The sequence below is a fragment of the Tursiops truncatus genome, chromosome 2 (genome assembly GCF_011762595.2).
Source record: "Tursiops truncatus isolate mTurTru1 chromosome 2, mTurTru1.mat.Y, whole genome shotgun sequence".
NCBI lineage: Eukaryota > Metazoa > Chordata > Mammalia > Artiodactyla > Delphinidae > Tursiops > Tursiops truncatus.
In genome coordinates this window covers 46,447,919-46,468,383 of record NC_047035.1, presented here as the reverse complement: position 1 = coordinate 46,468,383, position 20,465 = coordinate 46,447,919, and the positions used below count along the sequence as shown (strand labels likewise).

Here is a 20,465-nt window from a genome sequence, read left to right as displayed (position 1 = left end):
CCATATAATTTACTACCCCACCCTGGACACTTTGGAAAGTAAAAGAGAGAGCTGTTAATAATTACGCTAGGGCAACCAACAGTCATAAACCAGGACTAAGGCTTAAACCCGACATGAGGTCACCCCAGCTTGAGACTAAGCACTCGGGACTCAGACATACTTGAGCACAGCTAGCAGAGGGTGAGATAATCTTGTCAGGATTGTTTCCCAGAAGAGGCCAGAGTTCTCCTGGGAAGAAACTCACCCTAAAGGAAGAGAAAGTCAAAGTACACAAATTGGGTTCCATGACATCAAGACAGAGCCAGAGGGGAGGGACAATTCTCAGTACTGCCCAGTGTTGGCCACCCCCAACATCCTGCGACCCAAGTTCCATGGCTGTAAACAGCCAGTGAAACTAAAAAGAGCTATTTCATTAAAATCTCCAGGGGACATCGAAGATGCAAGTGTTAGCAAAATCCTGTGCCAGCAATTTCAGCAGCGACAGAGAAGGTGCAGTTGGCACTGCAGATGGGTGGGACGTCAGTGGTCGGCGGTGGTCCCAGCACCTTCGGCGGGTGTCAGCATGGTTGCTGCCCCAGGTTTGGGCAGTGACCCGACAAGCAAGGGAGAGCAGGAGAGCCAAAGACAGCGGGTGCCTTGCCCTTGCCTTTCTGAGCATATGGATGTCATCCATGAGTATGCACTGAACTAGCATGAGGAATAAACAGGGGCTGCAATTTCATAGAGTAGACAGACTAGGAACCAAAGAAATATTATTTCATAAAGGATGGTTATTGTGACTTTAATTTTAGCCCCAAGCTGGGGATGCCTGGGAAACTTAAATAATATTTCTCCCACCACAGTGCGAGGCGCTCACTGATGAGGCCTAAATCTGGGAAGCTTCCTAAATTGGGGGCCACTCTGTTCATATCAGTAGTTTTACGGTCTAAAGTAGGCATGTACCCTCAAAATATAGACACTGCAGTGATATGGACATTTATAAAATAATGCATAAAATATTTACACATGATAACATAGTACAAAAACATTTTCCAAAAATTCCTAAAAATTACGGAAATTTTGCTACCTCTTAAAGAATGGCATCTACTGATTCTCTCTGATATCCAACTGATTAGTGTTAGTCTCTTGACAATTTGAAATTAGCACCCACTGAATGGCTAAAATGAAAAAGACAGGCAATACTAAATGTTGGGCAAAACGTTGACCTAGAATTCTAACACAGCCCGTGGGAGTGTGAATTGGTACCACCTCTCTGGAAAACTGGCCGTACGGACGAAGGATGAACATATGCACTTCCACTCCTAGTATATACTCAACAGCATTATGTACATATGTTTACCAAAAGATGTGGACAAGGATATTTTTAGCAGCACTATTCATAATAGCCCAGCCCTGGAAACTAACCCAGTGCCTATCAACAGTAGATGAGATGAATAAATTATAGCACATTCATACGACAGAATACTGCCATGAGAATGAACAAGTACAACCCCACACAACAGCATGAATGAATCTCACGAAGTGGGCAACAGAAGCCAGACACCAAAGATACCATTTATATACAACTTGTAAGCAAGCAGAATTAAGCAATGGTTTCAGAAATCAAACCAGAGCTAACCTCTGGGGTGGCTAGTGGACGAAGGAGACTTCCGGGGGCTGGTAATGTTCCATTACTTCATCTGGGTGCTGGATACATGAGGATGCAATTTTATCAAGCTTATCATTGATCACTTTGGTATATTCTCAGTCAAACTGTCACTAAGGCCAGCGCATATTTAAGAGGAGTATTATACTCCACCTCGTGACAGAGCATGACAAAGTCACAGGACAGAAGAGTCTGTGGAATGAGCGAAGTTGTTACATCCATTCCCACTATAAAATACAATAGCATTTTAAAATTTAAATAATATTTTAAATACATTTTACAATCTACTCCAGTTATCCAGTGCAAATTAGAACTCATCATCATTCTGGGGTAAAACAGAGACCTTAGGAAGGTAAAGAAGAAAATAAGGATACCAGCAACCAAAGCACCCAAGACAAGGAAGGATGCTTCAGTTGGGGTCACATGCATTCCCTGGACCATTAACTGTGACCAGAGGAATAGGGTACACTTATGGATCAGTCCCAGTCACATGCCCAACAAGACTGCATGAAATGAGACAGGAGCAACTCACCAAAGGAAGAAGCAATTGGAAAACAACATATGCCTACTGCAGATGTTATATACTGTAACCGATGGTCAGCACAAGAGAAATTTTTAAACTTGGCATGTCACGAATGGGGAGGTATGATCTCTCCAAGTTGCAGTCAACTCTAAGATTCCAGTGTTCTCTCCCTAACACACATGTCAAATCCATTAGCATTCATATTAAAATATTTTTAAAATATGGATCTATTTGTAAAACATACATCCAAGTACAACCTCTGATGGCAATCATGTTTCGTTTCTCTTTGAGCATTTCTAAAGATACTCATCTGTCTGTGAACATATGTTAACACTTTTCCCTCTGATGGTTTGGATAAATCCTCCACATTGTTTTGACCACACACATTTCTGTTAACAGCCGTGAGTCACACACCAAAAAATTAACTGAAGACTACAGGTGTGGCAGGCTGAACTTCAGCCCCCACTCCTCCTCTCCAGGGAGAATCTTGGGGATTAGAGAGAAACTAGGTTACTATGATGCCATTTAACCAGATAGTTCAGCCATAGCCCTTGTCAGTTTATGTGGGACCCCCATAATGAAGGGACCAAGCCAAGCAGAGGAGAATGTTTTAGCATAATAAGGCCAGGATTCTTCCTTTGCAAGAAACAGAGTTAAAATCATGTTACTAGAAGAAATATACATTTCTCTCACAGACTATATCACAGGGGTGGGCAAACTTTTTCTGTAAAGGACCAGAGAGTAAATATTTTAGGTTTTGCAGTCCGTACAGTCCCTGCTGCAACTACTCAACTCTACCACCGTAACGCAAAAGTAGCCACAGATAATACTTAAACAATCAGGGGACTTCCCTGGTGGCACAGTGGTTAAGAATCCTCCTGCCAATGCAGGGGACACGGGTTCAAGCCCTGGTCCGGAAGATCCCACATGCTGCGGAGCAACCAAACCCCTGCACCCCAACTACTGAGCCTGCACTCTAGGGCCCGCGAGCCACAACTACTGAGCCCTCCTGCCACAACTACTGAAGCCTGCGTGCCTAGAGCCCGTGCTCCGCAACAAGAGAAGCCACCGCAATGAGAAGCCCGTGCACAGCAACTAAGACCCAATGCAGCCAAAAATTAATTAATTAATTTTCCAGTCTTTCCTTGGACCCTCTCTCAATGCTTCAGAAAAGAGGCTCTTAAGCCTCCCACAAGGCCCTGCTTCATTGCCTACCTCTCTCAGCCTCACTCAGTCAGCTTCTCCCATACTGGCCTCTCTGCTGTTCCTTGAACACACCTAGCACATTCCCACCCCAGGGGCTTTGCACCTCCTTACTCTTCAGGCAGACTGAAAACTCTTCCTCTAACTATTCAAATGGTTCACTCTCTCTCTTCATTTGGGTGTTTCTCAAGTGACAGCTCAAAGATGCCTTCCCTGACTTCTATCTAGAATAGCATCCTCATCAGACTCCACTTGTTTTAATTTTTCTTCACAGCACATATCACTACCTGACAGTCTCCCCCAGCAGCATGTGAGCCCCATAAAGGCAGGGACTTTGTTTAGTTCACTCAGATATTCCTTGCACCTTGAATAGTACCTAGGACACAGATGATGCTCATAAATATTTTCTGAATAAATTAATGAATCAAGTTCAATGATGATTGGACCTGTCTGATGGCTAATTTTATGTGCAAACTTAGCTGGGCTATGGTGCCCAGATATTTGCTCAAAATGTATTCTAGATGTTTCTGTGAGGGTGTTTTTGGATGAGATTAACATTTCAGTTGGTGGACTTTGAGGAAAGCAGACTCCCCTCTATAATGTGGGTGGTCCTGATTGAATCAATTGAAGGCCTGAACAAAAAGGCAAGCGGGCATTTTGGAGCAGATGGCCTTTGGACTTCACCTGCAATATCAGGTATTCCTGGCTCTAGAGCAGATTGCCTTTGAACTCCAACTACAGCTTTTTCCTGAGTCTCCAGCCCCACCTAGTCTCCCCATCAGCTTTTGACTTGCCAAGCTTAAAATAAATCTCTTCATGTACATATCCTATTGGTTCTTTTCTCTGGAGAACCCTGACTAATACAGTCTCTAAGTCAAACTGTGCTATCTTCTTTGCTAAAGAATTCTTCCCATTAGCTCTCTACCCACTGGTTTCCACAACATGAGTCAGGGAGCTGAAAGCTCTGCATATTTTTGTCAGATCAGCAGGTAATATTGCTCCAGGTGACCTTCTTCCCCATGGCCAACTAAATGGGGACTGGAGAATGGGGGAGAGAATAATCAAACATATTTTTTTAAGATAATAGCCAATTACTTAGAAACTGGCACTTAAAACCATCTGGAGACTTTATCGCCTCTTCATAACATACTATTTCATTGATATTTTGTTAACAGGAAGGTTGATCTACATCCCAACCTGTATATATCCTGAAATGGTAAGGAATATAAGATAGCAAACATACTATGTTTGATAAGGTATGCTTACATTCTGGATTTTTGGCGGTTCCCATAATATTTATATGACTAGATATGACCACAATTATAAAGTCTACAGGATGTGGTGTGTTTTCACAAGATGCTCCAGGTCAATGCTTCCCATCATGCCCTTAAAAAATAATTTAAAAGAACAAACAAAATTCCCTACCCTGGTACCACTTCGGATCCTGCCTCGAGAAAGTACCGCTTTCCAACATCCCCACAGCGTTGTGGCGACCTTTAGACGACATCGCTCCGCCCCTCTCCCCGCCCCACCCCGCTCCCAACCGGGGGAGGGAGGACTCCCTCCCAGCCAATCAACACTCAGCAGGGTCCTCCTCCGGCGCGTGTTTCAAAGGCCCCGTAGGAACCAATGAGCGGTTAGAGGTCGAGCCTGGGCACCGGGGGCGGAGTAAGAAACAGGGGGAGTGTCCGATTGGTTCCAAGAAGAAGCCTCGCCCCACCTCACAGAAGGATGAACCAGTGAGCTGAGCTGAGGGGCAGAGGGCGCGGGGCGGAGGTTGAAACGCTGGTGCTGCCCGAGGTAGGAGGAGGCCGGTCTGGTTGTCTGGCGGCCAGCTATGAAGCCGGTGAGTGGGGACGGGGATTGGAGGAACCGAGACGCAGGGATGGGAGCGGCCCCGATGCGACTTATTGAGCCCGGGGACAGCCCCAGCCTGGTCGCAACACGACTCGCGCAGTAACCGTCCAGGGAAGGGGAGGTGGCGCTTCCCGGAACCTGCAAGAAGGATGGCAGCGAAGGAATAGGGTCGGAGGCGGGCGAGGGGAAGACAGACATTCGCTGTGCGCCTGTTGTGGGCTGTGAGCTGTCGCATGCAGGGTCTCCTAAGCCTCACGACAGCCCTGCCAGAGAGGGCTGAGCCCCGTTTTACGAAGGAACTGAGGCATAGAGAGCTTAAGTGTCTCCGTGCATCATTCAGCCTGATACCCCAGCCCCAAAGCATATCCTGGGATGCCCTGGGCCCCCTGGGGAGCAGTGCTCTCCGCGGACGGGGAAAACTTCCTGGAAGATGATTAACACCCCTCCAGCTTGTGGGTGTGTCACCACGGCCACCATTCCACGGGGCCACCTGGCACTGCGTCCCTTTCCCTGGAGTTAAGAATCTCTGGGCTTGGGGAAGCGGAAACATCCAACTCTGTTAGGATTTGTAAAGCTGGCTGGGAGAGCCTGAGTGAATGGGCCACGCAAACTGAAACTCTTGAATCATCAAAACTGCCTTAAAGAAAGAAAAAACAGGCTTAAGGATCTGAAGCCCCACCTGACTCACATCACCTACCAACAGAGCTAACAACCTGTTGAAGGGGCTCCATTTGAGTTGAGTTAATAATAATAATACGGATAGATCCAAAGCAACTCAAATCCATGGCCTAAATTGGCTCTGTAAAGTGATCTGGTAGTTACAAATAAGACCATTATAGAATAGAATATAGCTTCAGAGCTAGAAAAGACATTAGGCAGTTACACTTGCTAATCCCCATATTTCCATGTGGAGGGACATCAGCTCTCCTTCACTCCTGGCCTCTTTTCTACACTTGTCCCCAGAAGGGGAAGAGTGAGTGATCTGATCCCTGAGTTTGGGAGGAACTGAACACAAGTAGCTGTGTTCCTTCCCTTCTCTTTGCAGACAGTACTATCTGGGGTGCTCTCTGCCACAGGGGAGCCACGGGTTGTCTATCACTGCCTGTGCCTGGGTGGATAAGTCCAATTCTGGAGTGAAGAATTGACAAGCCCACTTGACCTCAGCTTTAAAGCCACATCCTCCATCCTCCACCTGACAGTCAGTAATAAAACTGATATATTGATCTCCATTTGCCTCTCCAGTGTCTCATTCCTCAGTTGGTTCCAACTAGGAAGTAGAAGAAAGGTGTGTTTTTTTATTGGTCCTATAACACATCTTCCATGTAGAAATGCTTCCCACGTGATTTTCAACTCCTTAGATCAGCACACAAAGTTCATCTCAGTCTCTCTAGTCCAGTGATTCACAAAGTTAGGGACATGTTATTCCACCTGTACTCCCACCCACCCACCAACCAAATTGCTAGGCTGTTTGGGGGTTATTTATTGAGAAATGGAGTAGAGAAAACTACTTCTTTAGCTTCCTCTTCTCTGCTCTGATGTCACAGTTCCTGGATACAGTCAGCTCTCGGTGTCCGTGGATGCAGAGGACCAACTGTCCCATGTTGGTCCGTTTTATGTAAGGGAGTTGAGCATCTGGGAATTTTGGAACCCGCGGTGGGGGGAGAGGTCCTGGAACCAACCAATCCCCCCCACCCACCACGGACACCAAGGGAATATACTGTACAAAGCCCTTTCTCTTTTTGCCTTAATTGCCTTAACTTCTCTATCTGCTTAAAAACCTCCTGCTCATCCATCAAAACCCAACTAACGGATCTCTCCTCTGTGAAGCTTTCTCCAGCTCCCTAAGCAGTCAGTCACTCCCTTGTCTGCTCTGAAGGGCATAGTGCCATTTTAGCACTTCTAACATTTTTGAATCTATTTACACATTGTCTCTCCAATTATACTGAAGGCAGGCTGTTTATTTTATGGATCTTTGCATCTCCAGAGCTTGGCAAATGAAGGTGTCCAAGAAATGTTTGTGAATGAATGAATGAATAAATCTCACTTTATAGTTTTGGAAAACTGAGATCCAGTAGAAACTGACATCACTTGTCCAAGTTTATACAGTAAGTGGCAGAGCCAGGACCAGAAGACAGGTTTCTTGGTTCCCAATCCAACACTCTTTCCACTACATGGGGCTGTAATTATTAATAGGACAGTAAACAGCAATAGCTTATTATTGATATCGCTGATCTCTCTGATATTCCAGGTTTGAGTAAATTGCAAATATGCATCAGTTTGTCATTAAGCAAGGATCAGCTATACTAAAACTGTATGTAAATATTCTTTAAAGTTATTTAACATAACTGATTTCTTTTGAAGCCTAGTTCAGTGCAAACAAGTGAGTTTGACTCATCAGACGAAGAGCCTATTGAAGACGAACAGACTCCAATTCAGATATCATGGTATGTTAACCTTTCTGATCAATGACGAGCTAAAATATTTGATGTGTACATAATAATCTTTGTAGAATTTAGTCTGCATATTGAAAATGATTCTCCTCTGCTGATTATATAATTCTTATCTTTCTTATCTATGGTAGAATAAAGCTTTTGGGGGGGGGGTAAGGGGAGTGGTGGGAGTTCCTTCCTTATACATTGAGAAAACCATAGTAGAAACAAGGAGTTAAGATTTGAATGAGCTCCCATTTAGTACCAAAACCTTATTCTTTTACAACAAAAGAATAGTGTACCAAACATAGGATGAGATATCCTATGTTATCATTTATTCCAGTCCTAGAACTACTTGCCACAATAATGCATCTATCAGCAGACCCTGTTTAAGATAAAAGCCACATCACCATAGATACAATAACAAAAACAAATGTTTTTATATAAAATCAACTTCTGAATTTTGGCAGTGACTTACGGTTACAGCAGATTCTCTACAATCGCTGTAAGTGTAATAATCTCTCTCTTTAAGCACTGACCCTGCTGTAGGAAGAGAAAAAAAGTGTTGTCCCTATAGTTCTTTTGTTCTGCCATCAAATAGCAATTAACTTTCATTTCCCCTTCTAAGCCGCCTTCAAACTCAAAAACTCATCTAATTTTCAAAGTCAGGTGGTATTTATACAATGCCCCATACTTTCCTCTAAATTCATCTTCTGTTTTGCAGACAAGGTGAGCCTCTGCCCGCTTTGTCCCCAGGCACTGCAAACTGGGAATAGGATTTCTTGAAATTATTTCATTTTAACCAAAATCCATTACAACAAAGAATAGGTAGCCAGTGGTTTTTATTCTATGAAATTGTATCTGTTTAAGGAAGTCCTATAAAGAAATCTTAAAATAGTAATTTTGAATGAATGCTGAAGATGAAATCGCCAGATGGTCATTTTCCAGCTTATTTCCTAAGGTTACTAACACAAAGTATCTCAGGTAACAAACCACAGGATAACTTAAGTACACTTTATACTAGCTGTAAGCAACCTAGGCATTACTATCTTTAAGTTAGTTTAAATTAGCTTGCCACTTTTAAGACTTAAATTGCAACAAAGCAAATGATAAGTTCCTGTTTTAAAACTCCTAGTCTTTCTAAGCCTTTTTGTGACCAATACATTGATATTTAACTATGAATTTTTGTTTTGTGGCTGCTGTAAAACTTTAAAACACCTTCATTTAGTGGCAGACGCACACGTTTGTATAAATGTCCATCTATAACTTTAAATTGAACTAAACTTGACAAAGTTTTATTCCTTTCAGGCTACCCCTGTCACGAGTGAACTGTTCTCAATTTCTTGGTTTATGTGCTCTTCCAGGTAGGTGACACTATTGATGTATTCGAAATTATTTTTTATATAATTCTCTGTACTGAGCAGTAAGAGAATTTCACAGACTATCAGCATAGGAACTCAGTTCTGGAAACCCTCTTGGTGGGCTACAGAGAAAGGAACGTAGACCCACTCTTCAACCCTTCCACATCCACATTCACAGTTCTACATTTCTGATTTACCTATCTTATAAAATGTAACACAGGGGGACAATGTGAGGCTAAGGACTACCGCCAGCTACCTGTTACAGAAAGGACACAGAATAAAGAATCCTTGGATTAAGAGTTCCTTCAGCTGGGATCTATGAATCCCTGGAATTATATTCCTAAGAATATAAGAAATTTAAATTCCCATTCAGAATGGAATTGAAGCATATAAATGATCATGTGTAATGACTTTCTGCAGTAGCTATATATGTGTTTAATATACTTGTTATTTATGACCAGAAACTGACTCTTGCACTTGCCTTGTTACTATTACAGGTTGTAAATTTAAAGGTGTTAGAAGAAATATCCAAAAAGATACAGGTAGGTGTAATATGACAGAACCATCTTAAAGGTTCTTAAAAAATAATACTAAAAATCTTTGTCAAAAAGAACAAACTGTAGTCTCTCCTGAATTTTCCAAAAAAATGTTTGGTATTTCATAAAGTTTCAAGCTATAGACTTATTCTAATATGTGAATAGGTATTTGTGAAGGGCAAAGCAGACTCATCATTTACTAAACATAGTGTTGCTTTTCACTGATTTTTGTAGTTCTATACGTAAAAACTGCATTTGAGTTATAATGTATAAGTTGGAGGGGGAAAAGTATGTAAATAGAAAGCTGATATTGCACTGCCCAGATCTTTGAACATACTGTTCTTTGCAGACTTGACTGTGATACTGGAAATTAAGCCTGAGCTGGGAACCCAGAGGTAGTATTGAAATTGTCCATCCCACATAGAAAATTTACAGAACCAGTGTCTAGGTGGAAAAGATGGAATAGGGTCTGATCTCTACATGCCCAAGGATGCTCTTAGCCTCAAGTCTAATAATCCTACAAATATCCCGATAATCTGTCCCAATTTGGAATTTGTATATTGTACGATACTAACAAATTTAGACTTCCAAAATATTTTATTCTGGTTGGCCTGGAATATCTCAAGCCTGATAGTCCTACCAATGTCCTTATAATAAACCAATACAAAAATGTATATATTGTTTGATTCTGACCACTATAGATTTTATAAATCTTAAAATTCTGTCCTAGTTATCCTAGAATATCAATTTGCTAATATACTTTCTTCAATTTACCTACCAGAAAAGACTAATAGATTAGTTGACCCTTGCAGTATTTGTAAAGATTTTCTGCTCTAGAGATACCCACCATGGTAGGAAATTTCCATTTGGAGAACATTCAGTTATAAGCAAAATATCATTGAAATCATTGGTTCAAGAACCAGTCTTGCACATTTTGGAAAGCCCTATTCATTTAGTCTCTTCTGTAAAAGGAGTTTCCAATTTTTTACCAAACCTTTTTTTCTTCCAATGAAATCTTAAATGGAATCCAATATACAAAACAGATGACAGTGTCTGAAGGGGGAGACCTAGACTCTCCTGGCAGCACTTCCTGTGTCCATCCTCAGAGTCCTTTCTGGGAAAGTTGAAATCTACTGTATAATAGAAATTATTCAATGCGTGCAAGAGGCAAATAGGAAATTTACCTACTCTCTTAAAAATGGTTACGGATGTCAACTACAAGTTAAACCCTTTTACAAGTACAAAAGCTTAATAGTATTATCTAGAGGAGCACTGTCCAACAGAAACATATTGGGAGCCACAAATAGAGGCCATATATGTACTTTTGACATTTTCTAGGGGCCACATTAAAAAAGTAAAAACGGGTAAAATTAATTTTAGTAATATACTTGATTTAACCTCGTATAGGCTAAATAGTATCGTTTCAGTGGGTTTTAAGTATAAAACAAATTATTGAGATAGGAGTTTTTTGGTACTTGGTCTTTGAAATCAGATACGTATTTTACATTTACAATACATCTCAATTTGGACTAGCCATATTTCAAGTACAGGTTTAGAGTTTCATGATAAAAAGTACTTTGTACTTAAAGAGCTAAATGTCCTAGGATTTAGTGGGTGGGGAGAGAAAAAGGGGAACCAGATGAGTCAGAATTATTCATTATGAACCAAATGCTCTGTAGTGAATATTGCCCTAAGGAAGCTCCAGTGAACAGAATGGCCTGCAGTACTATCCCTTGGTTCGTATCATTATACTGAAATTCGCTAAGTCACATAATTTTCATACAGCTAATGCTTTATTTCCTAGAAACCTAGTCCCTAAAATTAAATACATGATGGTGTGGTACAGTGCAAATATAGGTGAGGATACAAGAGCTCTGGCACCATGGCTATGCTGGAGATTTTATATACAGTGCTTAGGCTAAAACAAAATAACAGAGACTTGTACACAGCAAACACCATTGATTTGGTGAGAAGAAAATGGGAAAAAATGTGCTTAGGCTAAAACAAAATAACAGAGACTTGTACACAGCAAACACCATTGATTTGGTGAGAAGAAAATGGGAAAAAATGTGCTATCATTCCTTCTTATTTTGAAATATTAGGTGTTTTTACAATTTATTTTAAAGCAGTGTTTATTGTAAAAAAAAATTTTTTTCAAAACAGCAATATAATGGATGTCTTACAATCCAGTAAAAAAACATTTTGACTTATAAAGTCAGGTTTCATTTTAATAACCTTTTGGTTCAGATGTTTCTAATTACTATTTTGTGCTTAGTGACTTGGTTTTTACCCTAGTTTGAAGACAGATCAGTATTGTTTTAGATTATCAATGAGCACTTCAAAGGTTATCACTTGTTATTTACTTAGTTTGTTTGGCTTAAGGAACTTAACTCCATATTTTCCCTCCCGACTGTATTTAAATTTGTAATGTTTTGTCCATGTGTGTCCTTGTGTATCTTGGTCTATTGGCAGAAGAACTAAAGAGCTATGGTATACAAGACATATTTGTTTTCTGCACCAGAGGGGAACTGTCAAAATATAGAGTTCCAAACCTTGTGGGCCTCTACCATCAGTATGGAATTATCACTCATCATCATCCGATTCCAGATGGAGGGACTCCTGACATAGCCAGCTGCTGTGACATAATGGAGGAGCTTGAAATCTGCCTTAAAAATAACCGAAAAACCTTAATACAGTATGTTTTCCTTTTCTCCATATATTACATGAAAAATGTCCCAGTCAAAATGATTTCTCAAATTATTGCATCCGTATGCAGTTATTACCTACCTTATAGTTTGTTGCAAGGATCAAAAGGAGATAAAACATGAAAAGTACTAGCACCATGCCTGGCACAGAGCAAGCACTCAGATATTTGCCATTATTACTTTTGAAGAGTAAGGACAATAGATGAGTAGATTAGGAAATGTTTAGGATAGGGTAACAGGCTTTTTTTTTTTGCTTTCTTTCCTTTTGTCTTAGACCTTTACTCATGATTTTGGGACCCTCTCCTTCCCAAAAAGGTGAGGGCATCATTCCTGTTATGTAACACCATACCTACTGGTCGGCCTTTCAGTTGTTTAGTTTCTTCCAACAGCAAGAAAGTCCATTTTTAAAAAATTAGCAAAGGAATTACCCCTAAGCAATGAGCAATCCTAAAAACAGGACTTGAAAATTGTATTTGATGATATGAATTTGCTACCTGAATGAAAGAGGGACTCTCATCGTTTGTCAGTGGCTGTAAATAAGCTGCTGGTATGAAAGTTTAAAACAAAAGAAAATGGATTAAGGGGAAAAAAATGGGAAGAAAAGAAAAAAGTAGCTTGGAGAAAGGAAGAAGAAAGTGACAATCAGCAGTAGACAGTAGCATTGGAAAGACGCTAAGTGGTACCGTGGAAAGGAACATTAGTTATACCAGAAGTGAGACCCACAGAGCAGAGGGGAGCCAGCCACAAGGAGAAAACTATAGACTTATTCTAATATGTGAGGAGGTATTTGTGAAGAGCAAAGAGAACTCATCATTTACTAAACATAGGTCTTTGTGCTTATTGGGTTTTTTTTTGTTTTTTCGATTTAGGGGATGTTTCTTTGTTTGTTTTTTTGCATCCTAATCTTAATCCTTTCTGGAGCAAGATAGAGCATTAAGTAGTGTAATACCTCAAAAGCTCTAAGGTCATTGCTTTGAGCTAGAAAGTATACAGACTATACCAAATAACTCAGTAGTCTCAGGCACCTTGGAGAAGGGCAAGCCCAGCCAGCTTCTCTCTCCTTAGACCAAGAGCCCCAGGGCTTCATGCCAGTAGCTCATGTTCTGAAAGCAAACCAACCAGTACAAGGGGACGCATATCTGTTTGTGACCAAACTAAACTCTGATATAGAGAACTATCACCTGCAAAGTAGGGGAAAAAGAACTAGAAGCCATCCTACATCCTACAGTTTCCAAACGTTATAGAAACACATCATCTCTCATCTAATACTAATTGTAGAAGCAAAATTTTAGAATAAATAGTTGCCTGTGCTACATTTTCTGATAACTCTAAGTAAAATAGCATTAGGTGGTTAGATGGAGCCAGTGAAAAACACTTTACAGGTTTTGAACCCATTTTCAAACCAATTGTGAGATTTTTTTTCAAACGCATCTTTGAAAGCAGCCTCTACTGAAAGATTACCAGAGATCAAACTAGCTCAGTTTAGAAAAGCTTAACAAAATCTACTCTAGCAAATTCTAGCAAACCAAATGCTCTGGTGTTTGAATACAAACAGAATGGAAAGGTGGATGGGCAGTCTTGCATCTGTCAAATGCTTCAGGCTCCCATAAAATAAAGCATCTGATGACTGGAAATTTTCATTGTCCGAGAGCTTTCAAAGGTGTCCCTACAGCGACTAATGTTTGTTTGGACAAAGATGATTTTCTATCCTTTCTACTATCTTTGGGTGCCCACAGTGCTAAACAGCTCTAGAGTTTATCCCTCAGAAACAGGGTCTGGTACATTTTTTTCCCTGTTCTGTTGTCTGTCCTCCCTGGACATTTTTGTTCCTTTATAAAGTCAGTGAACACTGCTCGCCTATTTTGTTACATCATTTCCTGCGGCTGTTGTAACAAAGGACCACAGACCGGGTCGCTTAAAAAACAGAAGTTTATTCCCACCCAGTTCTAGTGGCTAGAAGTCCAAAATCAAGGTGTCAGCAGGGCTATCTTCAGTCAGAAACCGTGGATAGAGTCCTTCCTCACTTTTTCCTAGCTTCTGGTGGTGGCCGGCAATCCGTGGCATTCTTTGGCTCATGGCTGCATCACTCCCCTCTGCCTCTGTCATCACATGATTCTCCCTGTGCGTCTGTGTTTTCATATGGTGTTTCCTATTATAAGGACACCAGTCATATTGGATTAGGACCCACCCTAATGACCTCATCTTAACTTGATTATATCTGCAAAGACCCTATTTTCAAATAAGGTCACATGCATAGTACCAGAAATTAGGTACAACATGTCTTTTGCGGGGGGCACAGTTCAACCCATAGCACCTACTGTGTATGAAACATTGTGAATATAAAACACACACTCTAGACACAGTCGCCACTCTCAAGGAACCCACAGCCAACACCACTATCATGTAAGTGTAGTAATACTCAAAACAGGTGTATACGAGGCAGTACACAGGATGGCAGTGGTTTCTATGGGGGCACAGAGGCATTTCAGAAGTTGAAATTTGAGCTAGGTTTTGAAGGATGAGTAGGAATCAATCAAACGGGAGTAAAGATAAAGCTAGCAAGATATAAAGTAATCTTTTTCTTTTTTCTTTTCTTTTTTTGGCTGCGTTGGGTCTTCATTGCTGTGCGTGGGGTTTCTCTAGTTTTGGTGAGCGGGGGCTACTCTTCGTTGCGGTGCGGGGCTTCTCATTGCGGTGGCTTCTATTGTTGCGGAGCACAAGCTCTAAGTGCGCAGGCTTCAGTAGTTGTGGCTCGCGGGCTCTAGAGCGCAGGCTCAGTAGTTGTGCTGCACAGGCTTAGTTGCTCCACGCCATGTGGGATCTTCCCGGGCCAGGGCTCGAACCTGCGTCCCCTGCATTGGCAGGCGGATTCTCAACCACTGCGCCACCAGGGAAGTACCAAAAGTGGTACATCTTAATCTCGCAGAAAGCCACTAAAATGCTCTACCTCTCTCTACCTTTATACAGTAGAGCCTCATCTCTGAAACAGGCCTACAGCTGGGACACTTTGTAGAAAGCAAGTTCATCAGTTATACAGGGGTCAGTACCTGTTTGGTCCTCTGTTTCACATCCTATCATAAGACATGTATCTACATATCCATCTACAAATACACCACAGTAACTGATGCTCATGATGAGTTGTCAGCACTAAATTAGGATCAGTACACCCTCTGAGAAAGTTAGGAAGTATGGAATGCACTTTTTTAGGATCTTTGAAACTGATTAAAGTGAATGGTTTTATTGCTTAAGAATCAGTCCTTGTTTTTCTAGAAAATCCAGTTATACAGAACTGCTCATTTCTTCACAATGCTACGTAATAGCAGCTAACGTTCATTTACCTCTTACTCTGTGCCAAGCTCTGTTGTGAGCTTTACAAATGTTCTCTCTTTCAGCCCTCACTGTGACATAGGTACTGTTGCCGGCCCCATCTTATAGGTGAAAAGGCTGAGGCCCAGAGAGGTTAAATAACTTAGGTTCACACATCTAATAAGTGACAGATTCAGGATTCAACCCCAGGCGGTGGGGCTCCAGAGCCCAGGCTTTAAACCTCTAGGATACACTGCCTCTTTACTCTTTCTAGATGAATGAAGAATTATCATACGGACCTGTCCCATAACCACTAAGGTTTTGTTTAGAGAAAAATTAAGTGGCAGTTGGTAAAAGTAGTCTGATTTCTATCAGTTTAGTAACACGTTCCACTCCTCAGATGTTTAAAGAGGTCAATAAAAAGGCCCTGCCTTCTTTGTCCCTTATAGGTGTACGGAATACCTCCCAACAAACAAATAAGCACACTTTGCTCTTGATTGATTTATTCAAAAATATTTATTAATCTCTGGGTACAAGGCACTGTGCTAGGCATTAGAGTAGAAATAGAAGGCAGAAAGAGCAAGTCTCCGGTTGTAATTGTTGGGATGGAATGAAAATGTACAAACTTCAAAACTGTACTTCCCTTTCAGCTGTTATGGAGGACTTGGGAGATCCTGTCTTGGTAAGAAATACATTTCTATTATTCAGTTGTTGTTTTTTTACCTCGAAGTACGAAAACTCGTGTTTCTGGGCCATATGCTCACTTTGTATGAAAATGAGACGAAACACAATATATATCTGCTAAGACCCAAAGGATTATTTAAAGCCCTAAATTTGGTGTTCCCGAGAAAGCCTGGGTGGGAGTCAGAGGTATTTTCAGCATTGTTTTGGAGGATTCTATAAAACATAATTTACAGGTCTTAGCACCTGCATTCTTGTGTTTTGTTTTGTTTTCTAATGTTCTCCCTTTGCAGGTGTTAAGATATTGACAGTAACTTCTAAATAATATCCATGGGTAATATAAGCATAAAAACAAGGTTATATATAAACTTTTAAAAAATGTATTGGGGGGGAAACAGCTAATGAAATACCACAGTGGGAGTAACAGTTATTCCTTTTAGTGTTGGACAATATCAAAATTACAAAGTTTTGTGTTTCAAAGACATTATCAAAATGAAAAGACAACCCACAGAATGGGAAAAAAAATATTTGCAAAACCATATATCTGATAAAGGACTTACCCAGACTATATAAAGAACTCTTACAACTCAATAGTAAAAAGACAATTAAAAAATTTAAAAATGGGCAAAGGATATGAATAGACATTTCTCCAAACAAAATATACAAATGACCAATAAGCGCATGGAAAAGTGCTCAACATCTTAGTCCTCAGAGAAATGCAAATCAAAACCACAGTCAGATACCACCTAACACCCATTAGGATGGCTGTTATCCAAAAAATGGAGAACAAGCTTTGGAGAGGATGTAGAGAAACTGGAACCTAAATACACTGCTGGTGGGAGTGAAAAAGGTGCAGCTGCTTTGGAAAACAGCCAGGCAGTGCTTCCTCAAACAGTTAAACACAGAGTGACCATACGACCCAGCAATTTCACTCCTAGGCATATACCCCAAAGAAATGAAAACAGGTCCAGACAAAACCTGTGCACTAACACTCATAGCCACATTATTCATAATAGCCAAAAAATGGAAACAACCTAAATGTCCATCAGCTGACAAATGGATAAACAAAATGTATAGCCATACAATGGAATATTATTCACCCATAAAAAGGAATGAAGTACTGATATGTGCCACAATATGTACGAATCTTGAACACATTATGCTAAGTGAAAGAAGCTAGTCGCGAAAGACCACGTATGATTCCATATACATGAAATGTCTAGAACAGGCAAATCCATAAAGACAAAGTAAATCAGTGGTTGCTTAGGGGAGGGGTGATGGGTGATAGAGGGATGATAACAAAAGTATACAGGGTTTCTTTCTGAGGTGATGAAAATGTTCTAAAACTGACTGTGGTGGCGGCTGCATTTAACTGCGAATACACTAAAATCCACTAAATTGTGCACTTTAAATGAATGAATTGTATGGGATGTGAATTATAATAACTCAATAAAGCTGTTTAAAAAGAATGAAGCCAGTGTTAAATTTTAATCCAACCACAGTCATTTAAAATCATAATTTGTCAAAAACACATACTAGAAGTCCTCAGTCTTTTAATTCATTTCCCAAACTCAGTCTTCTGCACAAACAGAAGTCTGAAGTATAAGCATATCATTAATTTATAATATACTATAAGAATATATATTACACGTAGTACACAATTTTTGTCTCGTGTTCTATTTAGTAGCCGCTTGTCTCCTCCTATACCTGTCTGACACAATATCACCGCAGCAAGCCATCGACAGCCTGAGGGACCTGAGAGGCTCTGGAGCAATACAGACCATAAAGGTAAGGAGGGTGACCGTTCTCGTGAGGCTGTGGTCAGGGGCAGACCGTCACAGTGTAACACCTCACCAAAAGGGTAATGAAAATCCAAAGCACTTTATTATTCATGTATCACCTGTTTATATTTTGACTTTTTAAAAATTTACATTTAAATATAACCTGGATGTCTGAAAAAGTTCAGTTTTTCAAACAAAATAATGAAAAATTTGAACTTTCCAGTTTACTCTTTCAAGATCCACTACTGTTCAGTTTTTGCCCATTCTGTTCTGGGAATGGATCCTCTCACCTGGAAAAATGAGGCAGTTACTATAAACTTGGTAGTTTCCTGGGTATATTTTTGACCAAAAAGATCTCATGGAGATCCTATTACTGTATCACCAAAACAATTAACAAAGATAGATGAATGACTATAATAGAAAAAAAAAGTAAAACCATGCTAATTACCCTTTGCTGTGGATAACCTAAGTGACATCTTTCACATTAACTTTCTATTTAACACCAAAACACTGCAGTGGCAAAGCCCCAAGGATATTATTGATTTATAGATCTGTAAAGCTAACTTGCCTTCCTTTCCCAATTACCCAGTCTCAATTTTAGGACGAAGCCTGAGGAGCAGGTTCTGAAAACAGAGAAGCAGCTCCCTTTATTATCTTTATTATCAACATGTTCCCAAGTGTCTCTTTGACACGAAACAAAATACATGGTCAAACATATGTATATGCATGTTTCACATCTTTAATCGTAGAGAGAATTAAGCCCATATTAATTATCACCTCAGCATTCTGGGGCAAACGTGCTTTTTCCATCTCTGTGCTGATGTAAGTTAGCAGTATGCAATTTCAATTTCTGAATAGTAATACAAAATGAGATTCTTGGCAGAGTGAGAATATCCTCTGGGCAGCTATTAAAACTCCAAATGAATTATTTAAAGATTTTATTTTGCTTATCTGTTAAGATCAGTGATTTTATTTTAATTTAATATTTTAATATTATCTACTATGAAAATTGTTCCAAATGGATTTTATCATCACCAAAAGCAGAAAACTAAGGCTCTGTAAATTAAGAAATAGATTTTCTTGAATACGCTGCTGTTAACTGCTGCAGAAAGTGCCCTCTCCCCTGTACTTACTCCCCAGGGGAAAATGCGTTAGCGAAAAGCATATCTTCGTGTGTTTTTAATCTTACTTCCTCCTGCCAGTAAAGGGAGAAAGGATTTTAAAGATTTATAAAACACTGCCATTATTTCATGCTACCTCCTGATTTTTAGAGATTTTTAAAACAAGTTTTTCACACTATATGTAGCTTTATTGAAAGATAAAACTTCCTCAAGATAGAAATACCTCCTTACACAAAAGGATGTAGAACTGTTTTTATCAAGTATTTTTTTGATTCCCGATTCCGACTAGTATGACTACTCTGGTAATCAGCTTTCTACAATGTATTTCAATATATCTTTACTTTTTTCAGCAATATAATTATCTTCATGAGTTCCGGGACAAACTAGCTGCACACCTATCATCGAGAGATTCACTATCAAGATCTGTATCTAGATAAAAGAATTTCAAATAGCATATATATATGACCATGGCAGAAATTTGAGTTCTCTAACATTCGTATTGAAATGAAACTACTATTGTTATCAAATGGAATGAAATGAATGTAGATGTATATGTGCAGATATTCTTAAAGCTTTTATTGACAAATTTCATTGTGTCTCTTTCATCTCTTATAGGAGATAGAAAAACTGGTATACAATATTCCTTTTAAAAATGCACTAGCTGCTCTGATATATTTTACCTGGAGGCAATGCTGAAAAAAGCATATGGAAAAATACATTTTTATTTTTTACCACACTCTTACCTCATATCATCAGTAACTACTGGGTAGCATATGACATAGTAATACATATGAAAATTGGTATGAGTAGCCATGCTAAAATTATTTAAATAACTCTTACCCTCTATTCCTCTGAAAATTTCTCCCACTGTTTTCTCTACTTCATAGACATACAGAATTGTGAGGGATCCTTTGAATCACCTCGTCACCTCCCTCCCAATACCAGATCATCCCAACAGGTGCTTATCCAGCATTTGCTGGAATCTTCCAATTGGTTCAGACAGCTGCTCTGTTTTTACAGCATTCATTTTTTCACCCTAGGAACTACACAGAATGAATTTAATCCCTCTTCCACATTTATTTTATAAAAGCACTTACCTACAGATTAAGTCTCCAGTTCTCTCACTCCTTCACTTCACTCTATGCTACTGAACATGTCTTTTTGTCTTTAAATTCCATGTTGAGCTACCAAAAGTAGTCATTTGTAGACAAGGATCATACAGTGAGTCAAAGTTAAGAGACCTCAGTGGTTCCACTGCTGCAGAGTGCCATGGCTCTCTTGGCTACTGGTAGTCACAAACGTGACCAACAGTCAGAG

At 40.0% G+C, this 20,465-nt stretch overlaps 1 protein-coding gene across 2 annotated transcripts; it reads left to right on the top strand.

Annotated features, from left to right (window-relative positions):
• Positions 1-5,080: 5,080 nt before the first annotated feature.
• CDKN3 (cyclin dependent kinase inhibitor 3) lies at positions 5,081-19,734 on the top strand. Of its 2 annotated transcripts, none has more exons than XM_033851132.2 (8): positions 5,081-5,217; positions 7,590-7,672; positions 8,966-9,021; positions 9,516-9,560; positions 12,162-12,249; positions 16,216-16,247; positions 17,931-18,034; positions 19,499-19,734. In XM_033851132.2, the coding sequence occupies exons 1-8, from the start codon at positions 5,209-5,211 to the stop codon at positions 19,583-19,585; spliced, it is 504 nt and encodes a 167-aa protein (XP_033707023.1). In that variant the 5' UTR covers positions 5,081-5,208; the 3' UTR covers positions 19,586-19,734. The 2 variants fall into 2 exon arrangements, with proteins under 2 accessions (XP_033707023.1, XP_033707022.1); XM_033851131.2 differs by having other exon boundaries at positions 12,027-12,249.
• Positions 19,735-20,465: the final 731 nt, after the last annotated feature.

Bases quoted from the DNA above. Each gene is read 5' to 3' on its own strand.
- CDKN3 (XM_033851131.2), top strand. The intron at 7,673-8,965 runs GTATGTTAACCT...TATTCCTTTCAG, and splicing joins ACTCCAATTCAGATATCATG to GCTACCCCTGTCACGAGTGA. The intron at 9,022-9,515 runs GTAGGTGACACT...TTACTATTACAG, and splicing joins TGGTTTATGTGCTCTTCCAG to GTTGTAAATTTAAAGGTGTT.